The sequence below is a fragment of the Schistocerca serialis genome, chromosome 1 (assembly GCF_023864345.2).
Source record: "Schistocerca serialis cubense isolate TAMUIC-IGC-003099 chromosome 1, iqSchSeri2.2, whole genome shotgun sequence".
Taxonomy (NCBI): Eukaryota; Metazoa; Arthropoda; class Insecta; order Orthoptera; family Acrididae; genus Schistocerca; species Schistocerca serialis.
In genome coordinates, this window is record NC_064638.1 from 795,403,981 (window position 1) to 795,419,189 (window position 15,209).

The window sequence follows — 15,209 nt, forward strand, 5'->3', positions numbered from 1 at the left end:
CCACAAAAGGGAGGGGGGATAAGAGTTTAATGCCCTGCTGGCAGCGAGATCATTAAATACAGAGCAGAAGCTCAGATTACAGAAGGATGGGAAAGCAAATCCACCTGTGTCCTTTTCAAAGGAACCATCCTGGCATTTAACTGGAGCAACTTAGGGAAATTATGGAAAAACTAAATCTGGATGGCCAGATTGGCATTTGAACCATTGTCCTCCTGAATGCAAGTACAATGTCAGAATCATTGTGTCTCCTTGATCTGCACAAAAGTACTGTCCAATATCTTTGACATCCATTTCTTGAAGGATCTTAGCATGTATTCTGAGCTCAAACAAAATGAGGTATCTTGAACACAACAATCTTCATCATGCTAACCAATATGGATTACAAAAACATAGATCATGTGAAAAGCTACTCACACTTTTCTCACAATACATCCAAAAGCCAAAAACCAAGGCAGTCAGACAGAAGCAGTATTTCTTACCTCTTGGAAAACATTTGCTTATCATGAAAAGTACGATTCTATGGGATATCAGAAAAAATTTGTGACTGGACAGAGGATTCCTTGGTAGGGAGGATGCTGCAGTTTATCTTGCATGTGGAGTCACCAACAAATGTAAAGTGACTTCAAAGGGAAAGGCATTGGGTCTCTTGCTGTTCATGTTAAATATTGATCAATTAATTAATTTATTTATTTTTCCATGAGACCTCATCGGCACATAGAATGTACATAAAATGTTGGGCATCATTTAACAATTAATCTCTTATGGTTACACTAGTTATTATTGGTACATAATTTGTATTTGTTCACTGGTTACAATGTTACTGTGATTTCAGTGGATAAGACTGGTACATTATTATTCATATTGGTACATTATTATTTATCAAAATACTCTTTCAGACTGTGGAGGCAGTGATCAACTACATATGTCTTTACTGCAGATTTGATCGTGCTAAATTGGTTATTGATTTTGCCTTGTGTTGTGAGTGTGCATATCTTCATTTTTGAGGAAGAGAGTGGGATTTTCAGTTGCATGCTGTTGCTGTATGAATACTATATATGAAGGCATGGAAATGGGAGGATTCTCAGTTTTCTGGAGAGTGGCTTGCAAGATTTTCTGTGTTTGGCATTCTTTGGATTCTAAATGCTTGATGGTGTTTTGAGAAGCTCCCCAGAAAATGACTCCATACTGCAGGATTGACTGGAAATTTGCATAGTATGCACATTTTAGGAAGTCTTTGCTACAGCAGCTTTCAAGGATCCTCATCATATAGCAGGATGCATTCAATTTTTTGTTGAGATTGTCAATATGAGTTCTGCACCTGACATTATCCTGAACCCAGAGCCCAAGAAACTTGATCACGTCAACTCTATTTACAGCTTTGTTTGATAACTGGGTATTTAAAGTTTGTGGAACCTTTCCCTTGACATTAAGGCAACTGACTGATACAGTTTTTCCTTCATTTATGATTAACTTCTTGCATGTGAGCCATTCTGCTATGCTATCCATTGTCTTTGTTATGTTCTCTTGTAGTAGGTTTTCTGATTTTGCTGTAACAAGGAAGTCTGCATCGTCAGCAAACTGGTAAGCTTTTTGACACTTTGTGTTTGTTTTGTAGGTCATTTACATATAAGAGGAACAGCACTTGTCCCAGCACTGATCCTTGGGGAACACCAAATTTCATGTCTTGGTAATATGAATAATGAATGTCACTAGGTGTGTATCTGATGCATAGTTGACTTAATTCCTGTAGGAATGCTTCATGATCTATAGTATTGAACGCTTTTGACAAGTCAATGCATACACCAGTAATATATTCACTGCGGCCCACTTTCTGGTAGGTATTTCTTAGGAATTCATAGACAGAACTGCTGATTGAGTGGTTCTTCCTAAAGCTGTGTTGTGCTGTGGATAGGATTTTATATTTCCCATAAATGCTGTAAGAATTTTGTGGAAGACATTCTTTAGAAGTTTTGAGAACCCAGACAGTAGAGCAATTGGCCTATAATTGCCAACTTGTTACTTTCTTTTTTGTAGATTGGTTTCAATTTTGCTATTTTGAGACAAGAAGAGAAAGTCCCTCATGCCACTGAACTATTGCATAAATATGTTAGTGGTTTTACAATGAGTTCACTGCACCTATTTATTGTTTCATCAGGTATACCATCTGCTCCTGAGAACTGTTTGGTTTTTAAGGTTTTTATGATAATCGGGATTTCTTCTTCATTCATTGCGTATAGGTAGAATGAGGTAGCAGAGCTGTTGATGTTACATGGTGATGCTGTTGTATTTTGGTCATTTGGAGTAATCTTACTGATTAGGTACCCACTTATGTTTGTAGAATAGTTGTTGAAGGTATTTGCTACTTTCCTTGGCACTTTTATTTTCTCTCCACCTTGACAATTTTCTCTCCATCTTGACATACGATGATATTGGAATTTCTGGTATTTCACAACTTTCCACATGGCTTTGGTCTTGTTTCCAGCAGACTGAATGTATAGATTATTTGCCTTCATTTTTGGTTCCTTGACAGTTTTTTTAAGTATTGTCTTGTATTTACTGTAATAAGCATGAAATTCATCACCTACCTGCCGTATCCTTAATAACATCATATATTTTTTTTTCCAAGATTTATTTCTATTATTAGACGTAAGTATATGTTTCTTTAGTGGGAATGTAGTTTCATAGTAGCTGCTAAATATTTCCATAAATCTCTTGAACTTTTCACATGTACTTCCATGCTCATATACAGCATTCCTTGTTTCCTTAGCTAACAGTTGTCTGAAGGTGTCTATATTCTGTTCACTTAGGATTTGTTGTTCTTTGCCTAATTCTGCTTGCATTGTGGGTTTTAGGTATCAATATTGTACAGAAAGCAATATACTGTCCCTTATGGTCATTAAATTCTGTTTTTATGGTTCCAGCCTGGAAGTCATTTCTTTCTGGATATATGAATATTTGGTCAATAGTGATACATGAAGTTTTGGTAATACAGTACGAGAGTTTATAATGCCGTGTAAATTATACATTGAAAGAATGGTCCTGAGATTTTGTTTTTCGTTTGAGTTTTTCTGGAAATTTATCATGAAGTCACCACACACTATTAGTTTTTTTCTTGTTAGCTTTCAGACTGCTGAGTGCACTGTGTAGTTTGTGTAGGAATATATGTAAGTCCCCATTTGGGCTTCTCTACAGGTGAATTATTATTGTTTTTAGTGATGCTATTTCTGTAGCTGAAATTTCAAAGTATTTCTCTTTTTCCCAGTATCTTTAAGGATTTTAAACAGGCATGTTTGGTGTTACTTCTAATAAAAATGCATGTCCCACCATGAGCAGAGGATATCCTACATAATAATGAGGATAATGTTGAGCCTGGTAATTTTGTGACTGCTATTATACCGGTATCACTACTCAACCAATGTTCGCCTAACAATATAACAGAAGCTTCCTTGAGACCATCTGATGAGAGTATTTCGAATTCATTGATTTTATTTGAAAAAGACTGGACTTTCTGATGAAAGACATGATTTTTGTACTTCTGTCAAGTTAAGGCATATGTAATTGATCACTTATCTTCCTTTTCACCAACTCATTTTCACCAATGGTGTCTGCTTGGTCTTCTTAATGATCTTGCAGAAAATATTAATACTAACCTGAGTCTTTTCGCAGATGATGCAGTTATCTAGAACAAAGTAGCCTACAGTCTGAACGATGCTGCACAAATATTCAGTCAGACCTTGATGACATTTCAAAGTGGTACAAAGATTGGCAACATGCTTTACTTGTTGAGAAACGTAAAACTGTGCACTTCACAAAACGAAAAAAAAAAACATAGTATTCTATGAATAAGATATCAGTGAGCCACAGCTGAAATCTGTAAACTCATACAAATACCGTAAAAAGGGATAACTTAGGGAAAGGATGTAACTTTGCGACAACGCACAATTTTCAGCATTTGAATTACGCGCCAACACTGTCTGGAATTTGATCGGAATCACAACTGCTGCTATAAAGCTAGCATATGGTGCCAACGCTTAGAAGTTATCGCGCCATTGTCGTCTGAACTGGTCGTATTTGTTTCTGACGCCTCGTTTTCTAGGTTGGTTGTTTTCCGAAATCTTTCATACACAACTAGGAAACTGTGAATATTATATTACTAACAAATATTTATTCTGATAATTACACGCTCTGACACCTCTATTCATTCATAATGTTTTTTGTTTTTTTTTTTTTTAATTTGCAATTATTGCTATAATCCTCAAGATAGTAAATACTCAGCAATGGGTAGGGTAACTTTGGCACTCTGCCAAAGTGTACCCCATGTATTATTTCAAGTCTTTTTTCACCTTTTTGAGTGTCATAACTGAACAACGATGCCCAGAAATCCATAGCATATTCATGGAAAACGACCAAGCAAGAATTACGCAGAGGGAAGCTTGAATGAAGCATTGCAAATGGAACCCACCTAGCCACATTTGAAACTATGACGAAACGAATCTTAGTGATGACTCTGGTGCTGGCAAAATTATCGCAAAAAGGACCCTATCCACACTCAGCTAAGGCAAAATTCACCAAACTGTGAGGCAAGCACATCGGAAATGGTGTGTGGAAATGCAACATTGGATATGATGCCATTTCACGTAAACTACGAGGTGGACAAAAAGTTGGACAACTCTTACGGCCGGTATTAGAGTATCATATTTCTTTGACAAAGATTTGATCAAATATTCGTCAAATTTGTTTGACAAAGATATTTTACGTTGCGCTATAAAGGGGTAATGACGCACGTTGTCGCATGATTCATGCGGCATAGACAACACCGTGCGTCATGTCGCAAGCTGCCGCAATGTGCCGCAGCTAACTCCAGAGCTGAGTGGGTTCGTGTGCGACATTTTCTGTGCGCAGCGGTAAATTCGAAAATATGGAGTGGTCGAACGAAAAGTATTTGGCATTCATAGAGGACTACAGAAAAGCTGAGGTTCTGTGGAACGTACGAGACAGTAATTATAAAAGTAATGCAATGAAAAGAGACATACGAAATCTCGCTTCAAAATATGAAATCGATGAGGACGCTGTAAGCAAGAACTTAAAAATCTGAGATGTGCGTTTCATCGCGAGCGCAAGCGTCTGACGAATAAAAATAGCGGCTCTGCGGGTGATATGGAAAGAAAATGGTTCGCATATGAATCATTAAAATTCATCTTAGAAGTGACGGAACCACGTGCAGGAATGGATAGCTCAATTGTAGGTATCTCGATTTCAATAACTACTCATATTTCTTAACTGTGAGTACTGTAGTATACCAACTCATGGCAACAAAATAACCAATAAGTATACCTGTAACATAGGAAATTTTATTCTGTTGTTAGAAAGTCCCATTTTTTGAAAGTTGTTGTAATGAATAGGCTACATATAGTACCTTCTACCAAACGCTTTAGAACAAGTATGTAATCGATAGACGTAAACAGTAGTTAAAAAAAAAAACATTTTACTACAGTAGACCACACAAACAAGTTTGTAGAAACAAAGTAACTAAACAGTTTGAGTTCATCTAGATAATTCTACTTATTTACATAAATGAACACACATTGTAGTTCGAACATAATTAATATACATTGGCGCAGGATGACAACACAAATGATACCTATCTTGCCATTCAACCTTTGCATGTAGTGTCATAAAATATTCTTTGAATTCCTCTCGTACTGCCTGTGCATCACAGAAAGGTCTTCAAGGTTTTTTTAATTAATTCTTTAAGCCTGTATAGTTGCGAGTAGCTTGTCTCCACTCTCCAAGAATAATTACACCATTTTTTACGTCTTCTGTACCCAAACTATTTGGATGTGAATAAATAGTTCTGAACGTTCCACTTTGCTTAAAAAATTATGGAGATGCGTGCAAGCTTTTGTAACTATTTCAGCGTTCTCAACTTTTACAATGGCTTCCTAAACACTCGAAAAACAGAGGACATTATTCCGAAAGCGTTTTCGACAATTCGTCGTGCGCGAGACAGTCGGTAATTAAATATTCTAGCTCTCCTCTGACTTCGGCAACTGACCAGCATACGATTTCATTATATTTGTGGTCAATGGAAATGCCTCGTCCGCTACTAAAACATATGGTGCCAAATTTTCTTTCCCTGGAAGAGTTTCTGGGGGAGGAATGTTTAATTTATTTTTCATTAATGCTTTATGAAACGAAGTGTTCTTAAAAAGTCCTCCATCTGATATGCGTCCCTGACAACCAACATGTACATACTGAAAGCAGTAATTTGCGTCTGCAGTGACCATAAGGACGATGCTAAATGTTTTTTGTAGTATATATATTAACTTCTAGTATTGGCAGGACATATAATTTGCACATGTTTGCCATCTATGGCTCCTACACAGTGAGGGAAGTTCCACTTAACTTCGTAATTTCTGGCAACATTATTCCATTCTTCTGTGTCCTTTGGAATCTGAAAAGTAAAATATTATCAGTAATTACCCTATTTTTTTCATGACGACGACACAGGGGACACAGGAACAAAAGAGGAAGATGCAAGTCAGCCTTTTGAAGACAGTGTGCCTCAAACACCAACTACGTCTCATGGGGAAACACACAAAAAGAGAAGCACTAAACCCAAAAAAGAGCAGCTCAGGAAATGTACAGAGATGCTCGAGTTGTGGTAGTTTACCAGGCGGCCGCTGTGGCCCAGTGGTTCTAGGCGCCTTAGTCGGGAACCGCGCTGGTGCTACGATCGCAGGTTCTAATGGGTGTGTGTGATGTCCTTAGGTTAGTTGGGCTTAAGTAGTTATAATTCTAGGGGATTAATAACCTCAGATGTTAAGTCCCATAGTGCTTAGAGCCATTTGAACCATTTGAAGTTTACCAGATTTTAAAAACTGTTAACAACAGAGATATATGGAGTGTGCATGGAGAGTTCATCGCCAATGAGATGAGAAAATTTCATTTCCCCCGACTACACAAACGTATGTGAAGCACATTATTGTAAATGTGGTATTCAAAGCAGTGTGTGTGTGGGGTGGGGGGGACTATGGGAAGCGAACTCCCAGCAAGACATGATTTATTAACGGTTGTCGTATCGGAAAACAGTGCAGAAATAAGCTGTCCAGAAGCTAACTGCGAAATTTTATACGTTGATAATGATACTTATGAGAGTGAAGAATTCATTGAAGTACTATGTACATCAGAAGAGCTCCATCATTTTTTGTAATTTAAAAAAAGAAGTGAAATAATACGAATTATTTAATTTTGATTATAACTTACCTAAAATGAATATAAAAAGTTATTTAAATAAAGTGAGTATTGAACTTTGCGTCCTTACCTTTACGTAATTCTTCAACACTGATGAAATAGCTTCACAAACTTCTGGCACTGTGAGGGAAATAGCAGAATATGATACTGTGAATAAATATATTAGTGACTTGTACGAATCCCCAGTGGATAAGAAACGCAGTGCGATGGCCAGTCGAATTCTAGGTGAAATACTGTCTTGGCAATTCGTATTTTTTTTTTTTTTTTAGAATAAGAGGTGTAGTCAACTGAAGTAAATAATTGAAGTCTTCACTGGACATTCTTGCAAAATTACTAAATAATTTACCATCATCTGCTGCTATATCTCCTAGTATACTCGTTCGTGGATCTTCTTCGAACATTCTTCTCTTCCACTATCGTTTCCTTTTCCGTTGATTTTGATTTCTGTTGTTAGCAGCATGTGCAATGACCAACTAAGGAGCCGCCGCAATCACTTTATCACCCACTCTCCTGCAAGACCGACACAGTGTGGTACAAATTCTGTTACTTTGATATAAATTAACTTGCCGCATGGAACATAGGCCGCAAGATATTGCCTTTTGTAGCATACTACAAGACGACGCACGCTACATTTCTGTAGTATGCCACAATGTTGCAAGATGTTGCCCCAGTGTAAACGATCCTTCATGTAGCATGTGGTACTGTTGCATGCTACAATGTTGCAAGGTGTTGCCCCAGTGTAAACGAGGCTTTACACTGCCATCATATTTTTTGTCAAAGTTCAAGATGGCTGACAAGAACTTGTTATTATGCGCAGCAGTTGCATGTGCCACATGAAATGGAGCGATCACATTGGCTCAGTCATGGGTAATGTGGGTGGTGAACTTCGCTTTATTAGAATACTATGGAAATGAAGTCAGTCTACAAAGAAGATTGCTTACAGATCACTCATGCAAACCATCCTAGAAGTGTGTGGGTCGCTTACCAAATAGGACTAATAGGAGATATTGAATGCATACAGAGAAGGACAATGTGATTGATCGAAGGTTTGTTTGACCTGCAGGAGAGTCACAGAGATGATTAAAGAACTGACCTGGCAGACTCTTGACGTCAGATTGAAACTATCCCAAGAAAGTCTGCTACAAAAAATTTCAAGAATAGGCTTTAAATGATGACTCTAGAAACATACTGCAACCCCTACATACGTTTCCCATAGCGACTGTGAGGACAAGATATATTTACTACAGCGTGCACAGAGGCATTTAAACAATCATTCCCTCCACGCGTGAACGGAACAGGAAAAAGTCCAATTAACTGGTACAGTGGGATGTACTGACTGCTATGCGCTTCCAAGTGATTCGCGGAGGTATAGCTGTCGATAGATGTAAGCGCATTTACAGGACGTGACGTGACGGACAGTGTGAATACATCCTGACATGATCGTACCACAGTCTAGCATATACAGTCGCGACTCTCACTGCTGTGAAAATTGTTACCATTGGACAGATGAGAAAGCATGCGTAAAAGTAAAAGTGGATATTAATCATTTTTCTAGTTAGTTAGCGAAGTAGTTATTAAATTTTAGCGTTTCGAGCGTTATTAAATTCTCAAGAGACACAAATGATGTGAAACAGCCGAATCTCCTTGATTCAGTAACGTAAGCTACAACTTAATGAGGGAGAAATACTTTCGAATATGTGCATGATTGCATCTTACTCCACTGAAATCACGAAAATCTAAACACTTATTTCATGCATTAGGAAAATATATTTCTTTTGTTGTCCATATTATTACAGGCACTTTCCTTGACATGTAAGAACTTTTTAGGGAGCGTAATGTTTCGCGCAATGTTAAATCTTACTCGAGTTTTTAATACATACATTTTGTGTAAATGTAATTACTTTTGTTTCTAAAGTGAATGTGTTGAACATTCTTGCCATTTCTGTCTTCGATGCAATGACAATTATAAAATTGGTTTCTTCGGTGTTGGGAACAGTTTTATGGCTTTTGTTCTTTTATTATCACGTCTGTGTCTTTTTTCCTTCATCTACAGTTGTGGTAGCTTTACTGGTACGTTAAAAACAATGTAGTTCTTTCATTCCATCTATGTTCCAAATTCACTGATTTGACTGGAATTGTTGCGAAGAAAACTTAACGTTTCTGAGTAGATGTATGACGCCTTTCAGAAAAACATCGTGTCTTCTGCTGTTTACCATCAAATTTTGTTCTTATAGAACACGACCTTCCCCAGTAAATATCTGTAAGTTACAAGAATTTTTGCAAATTATTGCGCTGCAATGGTTTGTAAAAACCATTGTACACACCAAAATAAACATTTACATTTAAGTTGCGCTTTCACAAGATCACGCCGAACTTAATGATTTAATTTCCTGGTCGCTTGGCGCGTTCCAATCGCAGCGCGTAGCAAAAACGAGACGGAGTGTCACGACTGTTATGTTAGATTGAGACAGTACTGTGACGTGATGTTACGGACTGTATGAATTAGCGCCTGTCATTTCTTGTTTGTACTAGACTTCCGACTCACTGTAAACTTATTACTAATGTAAAATTCATACCAGAAAGAAATATTAAAAATATTACGTTCTCTGGTTGAAAATCAGTCAATTTGACACAACCGAAGTTTTCGTCTGCTACCTTGTGCCCACGTATACAAACACGGATTTCTTTCGATACGGAGCACTTTGGCAACTCTGCTGAAGACGCATCTTTGAATGATTCAATACTGTGACGTGCAGCTGAGCCATGTGGTTGGTGTAAATATAAACATTAACAGTAGTGGAAGAAAACTGTTTTCGAAGAAGGACGAAAATGCCAACAATCGGTATCAAACGCGACTGGCTCTTCGAAGCTCTTGGAGAGAAATACAGTAAGTAACAGCGGACGATAAAAATTTTCTGCTTGGAAATGTCAGTACCTTGGTCAATATTTTGCTAGCCACCGGTATGTCATTGACATGAAATCGGACGGTTTGCGCCGCTCAGTATAACAGAACGGCTGTTTTTCGAAGACATTATATCTTGCTACTGCGACATCGAAGTAAGTGTGGGATTTTCAAGATGCATGAGTACTTCATACACAGAATCAGTTATTTATTATTGTTCAACATAATGATTCACTCGTACCCCACAGATTACGTGTCGCTGGTTCATATCACAAATTATTTCTGTGCAAAAATGGTTTGTGTATTCTATCGGTATTCGCCCACTAAAACCACATAAATTATAAATTGTCATAAGTCATTTGACTACCAGTGCTGAATGAAATCATACCTATCCATGCATTACGATCTTCGGCCGTATGCATCTTTGTTGTTCTTTGAAATCAACAACCCTCCAGTTTATTTACTTTCCTAGTCAGGCACTCATTGTTTTGATCTGTGTTATATACAAAACCTCATTAACTTGTTTACTTATTTCGTTGTGTATTTGTTTAATTTTCCTTTCAGTGTGTTAACTGTTCATTATTTTAATCATTCTGTCGATGATTTTCAAGTCTACTTTCAAAGTTTCCATGTTATGTTGTTCCATTAGTTGTTGAAGTTTATTAATTTGTTTGTAGTAGTAAACTGTCATAATGATTATTGTTCAGGTGCATATGTTCTATTAACACTCAGTCCTTACCCTTTGCACCAGTTTCACTTGATAAGCTACATGTGCCTTCTGGGATATGCCAAGTTGCAGAAATATAAATTTTCCTTTGGTCAGTTCCTCCTCTTTCAAGACTTCTTTGTTTTCTGCAGTGGTGTATCTTCCCCGCATTCAGCAGTAATGTCATGTAATGAAGTGATGTTTGCGATTTCATCCATTCTACTATGTTGCACCAAAGTTGGCGTCCTTGTGTTTGTGTCTGCATTTGTATGTCACTATGATGTCATACTCCTGAAGCCTCAGTGCCCATCTCACCAGTCAACCCAACATATATTTCGAGACAGTCAGCCAGCATAGGGATGATGGCCTGTCAAAAAGCTAAATGGTTTGCCAAATAAATTTTAGACTCATAGAGGATGTTTAGAGTTATGAAGGCAATTTTTTCGTAGTCTGCATTGACAACCTTGATCTGCCAATAGCCCGTGTGGGTGTCCATAGTTAAGAAACTTCGCTCCTTTCAATTAGTTCAGGCTATCGTCATTGCGCAGCAATGGATAATCTTTCTTCATGGTTTTGTTGATTTGTTGGTAGTTGATATAGAAATGCTATGTGCCATCCTGCTTCTTCATCAGGGCACAGGAGAGGACCACATACTCCCTCAAGATTCATTGATGTTATCTTCCATCATCTTCTCCTCTTCCTTCCAGATTATTCATCGTTCAGTGGGTGACACATATGAGCGGTGACTAGTTGATGGATGATCCCCAGTATAGGTAGGATGTTTTACTGTGGGTTACTTGGTCTGTCTTTTTTTCCATACTGGATCTGAAAGCATCAAAAAATTGACACAGAGTGGCTGTCTCTCACTGATGGTGTTCTTCGGCCAGGCCAGATCTTACTGACAATTTGACAGTAGCTTCCTCCCCTATGTTGTCTGTAGTGGTAGTAGAGCATGATTCTTCATAGATGATACTAAGCTGCCATTCCTGGACTGATTTGGCGATCCCTATGCACATACCCTTAGGAATGAATTGTTGATGCTCATGACAATTAGTGATTCAAAGTTATTCTTGACCATCCACAGTAATTATGATAATCACTGGTTTGTAGGTTACCTTTGTGAGCATCAGTAGTTTATTTGCAGTTGACAAAAGCATCACAGTTCAGCTGAGCACTTCAATTGGTGACTGGAATTCCTCCTGTTGATGATTCGGGAGGACGAATGTTCAATCCCGCGTCCGGCCATGCTGATTTAGGTTTTCCGTGATTTCCCTAAATCGTTCCAGGCAAATGCCAGGATGGTTCCTTTCAAAGGGCACGGCCGACTTCCTTCCCTGTCCTTCCCTAATCTGATGAGACCGATGACCCTGCTGTCTGGTCTCCTTCCCCAAACAACCCAACCCAACCCCTCCTGCTGATGGTGGGATAACAATGTCTTCAGTGGTAAAACCTAATGCAGAACAATCTTCATTATGAGTCCTTGTTGGAATAGTTTTGCCAATCTGGAGCTTAGACCTTCCTGTCTATGGCTGCTTGTGAAGCTTGCAAGAAGCGTCCCATCTAAGATAACATTATATCTACTTTCTGTTAAAATGAGAGATTCGAAGGGCTGTGTTCCGTCATCGATAGTTATTCATGCAGTACGGTTCCTGTCAGCTGGACGTATTTCTCATTTGTGGCTTTCAGTACAGTCGCTTTCACATCATGTAATACAGTCTTGTTTAGCTGATGACAATAAGCATCTGACATTACAGAAAAGGAAGCTCCTGAGTTGAGTAGCACTCATACAGGTTGGCTATTGGTGACATTTCCTGACATCTTGGTGTCTGCCATCATGAAGGGTTTGCATCTGTGCTGCCACACCGCCGTAGATGGTTACCTTGTTCAGTTTCCTGAAGTCAGTGGCTAGGTGAGCGGCTGGTACCTCTGCACGGCAACCTGTTGAAGAGCGATCTTATCCAGGGTACAGTAATAGGCTTTGTCACAGGTCGACTGTAATTGTCTGTAGATATCTGGCATTAATAAGACTGATCTCTGGTGGTATAATAGTTGTGGAAAATTCGTTTTCTTTATATGCGGTAGCATGCAGTGTTTCCTGGGGTCCATAGTGGAAACGTACCTGCTTGTTGTCCTCTGGCATCTAAATGTCTGTTCTTCTGTGGGCCATAGTATTTGGCAGAGGAGTTGGTTGCAGTTGCATTGGTTGGATGTTTGTTTGTTGTTTGATAGTTGCAGCATAAACTCAAGTAGGCAGAATCCATTCTTCATGGAACATTCGACTAATTATGAAAATTGGTGTTAACGATCAATAAGCCTATTCTTTGATGCGTCGAGTTGACATTCATGGCTGTTGGCTCGTATGTACTCAATCTGACACTTCTGGTTGCCATACAGTGCTGTATGTCTTCTCTCACTATCTGGTGTATGGGAGAGGTGAGCTCATGGACCACCAACTGCCATAGTGACCACATTCAGCAGATGGTCATACCTCTTCCATCCAGCTCTTTTCTGGTGTCTTTCTTCTGTTTAGTGGCACCACTTGATGAATTCCTCTGTTATTGACGTCCTTTGCCAAAGAGCTTAAGTACATATCTTCTGTGCCCCCTTTTAATCGGCTGTGAGATTTTGTCAGTGTCTGTCATATTCGTATTCGTGATGTGGTATAGGACCAAAACATTCTGTGTGTACAACTGTTTCATTTTCCAAAGATGGGACCTGTTCTTTAATTTCTTGTTAACTAAGGAAACTTGCTGTTGATTGTCACGAAACATTTTCTTCAGTTCAGCCCAGAATTTGTCCCAGCTGTTGAGCTTCCCTTCATTGTTTGTGAACCACTGATGGTGTGAGCCATTAAAATTAAAGGACACGTTTTCTGAACACACTGTGTTGTCTCACCAGTTGTATTTGGCAATTCAGTCGAATCCTTTCAACCATCTTGTTGGTTCCTGACCAGCCTTTCCGGAGAACACTAATGGATGCCTGATGTGCAGCTGACTTACTGCTGGTTTGGAATTCACCTGTCTCCTGAATATATAGATCTGAGGACCATGTTCTGCTTGCATTCTGTTTCTTGTCCATGTAGGTGATGGTTTTTCCATTGCCTAGTTGGAGTCACGGTGATGTAGGTGTTCTGAAGTACCCGGTATCTACACCAAACTACATCATGTCAAAACTGCAATCAAGTCTAAATCTGAAGGCAAAGTCATCATTGAAGTAGAACACTTTAGAGCTCAAAGCATGTTGATTACTGACACCATTGTACAGCCAGAACAGAACTGACCTCCTGGATGGAGAATGCTGCTGTTTATAAAAACATCGTCCAATATTCCAGAATATGTAAACAATACAACATAAGATATTTCAAGAACCTTCCAGAAGTGATAAATACTAAATAACAAATAATTGCAGTTGGTCTGGTATCAACTGGCAACCTGCAGGGTGCCAGCCAGCAGTGCTAACTAATACGCCATGCTGCATGTGTCACATCTTGCAACAATATTTTCAGTGTAATATAAGTGCTACAGAGCTTCCAGTGGCAGCAGATATTCTTCCATAATCATGAAGCCAAGTCAGGAGACAGCTCTTATGAGAGAAATGCCATACTATCAGTAGGAGGAAGGAGATAATCAGTGAGAATACCTGTATTGCAGTCGAAAGTCATCAACAACAAGACAAAGGAAGAAGGGGAAGGGGAGAGATTTCTGAAACCGATGTCAACACTTCAGCAGTATTTGAATGGTTACAGCAGTGACATAGAAGAGTGTAAGATACTAGCACAGTTGAAGTCTGTCTTCATATATTTACAGCACACACTTCGAGCCTTCAGATTCCTCGTTTGTTAGCGTGTATGAGGTTTATAGGAATGATGACCTCAATAGTGAAAAGACAAATCATAGAGTATTGTTATCTTCATGTGAATCTCACCACACTTAGCACTTGACTACAAGCTATGGCTGTATCACTACATATTTTACATCTAATAACAGTATGCTGTGTTTACTTGCCCCATCATATTGATAGTGAAGTGCACACAGACTTCATTCAAGAACTTCTCCAACAATTTCTCATATTTGGATATGTTAGAACTCAATGTACTTTGAGGCTCTTCCACCACCTACAGCCGGAGTCAAGTTTTAGAAAACCTGCTTCTGTTGGAAGACTTGTCTTCTAACTGCTGGTAAAATGAGACATTTCAGCACTGCGTGGGGATCATTCTCCAACATAGGGACTTCACAACCTACCTTTGCAGATGCTGCTTATGAGAAGTGATACTGACTTAAAGTCTAGTGACCAGTTCCTTATTCTTATTCACCCAAAACAAGGGGCAGTATCTAACTCGGAGAGCAG

The 15,209-nt window shown here is 38.7% G+C and overlaps 1 protein-coding gene across 1 annotated transcript in view; it reads left to right on the forward strand.

Annotated features, from left to right (window-relative positions):
• The first annotated feature begins 9,981 nt into the window (after positions 1–9,981).
• Positions 9,982–15,209, forward strand: part of LOC126483769 (phenylalanine--tRNA ligase beta subunit) — a 111,974-nt gene continuing 106,746 nt past the window's right edge. Inside the window, exon 1 of the mRNA XM_050106921.1 lies at positions 9,982–10,141. Coding sequence (XP_049962878.1) covers positions 10,084–10,141 — 58 coding nt within the window. The 5' untranslated portion in view covers positions 9,982–10,083. The remainder of the gene's footprint in view (positions 10,142–15,209) is intronic.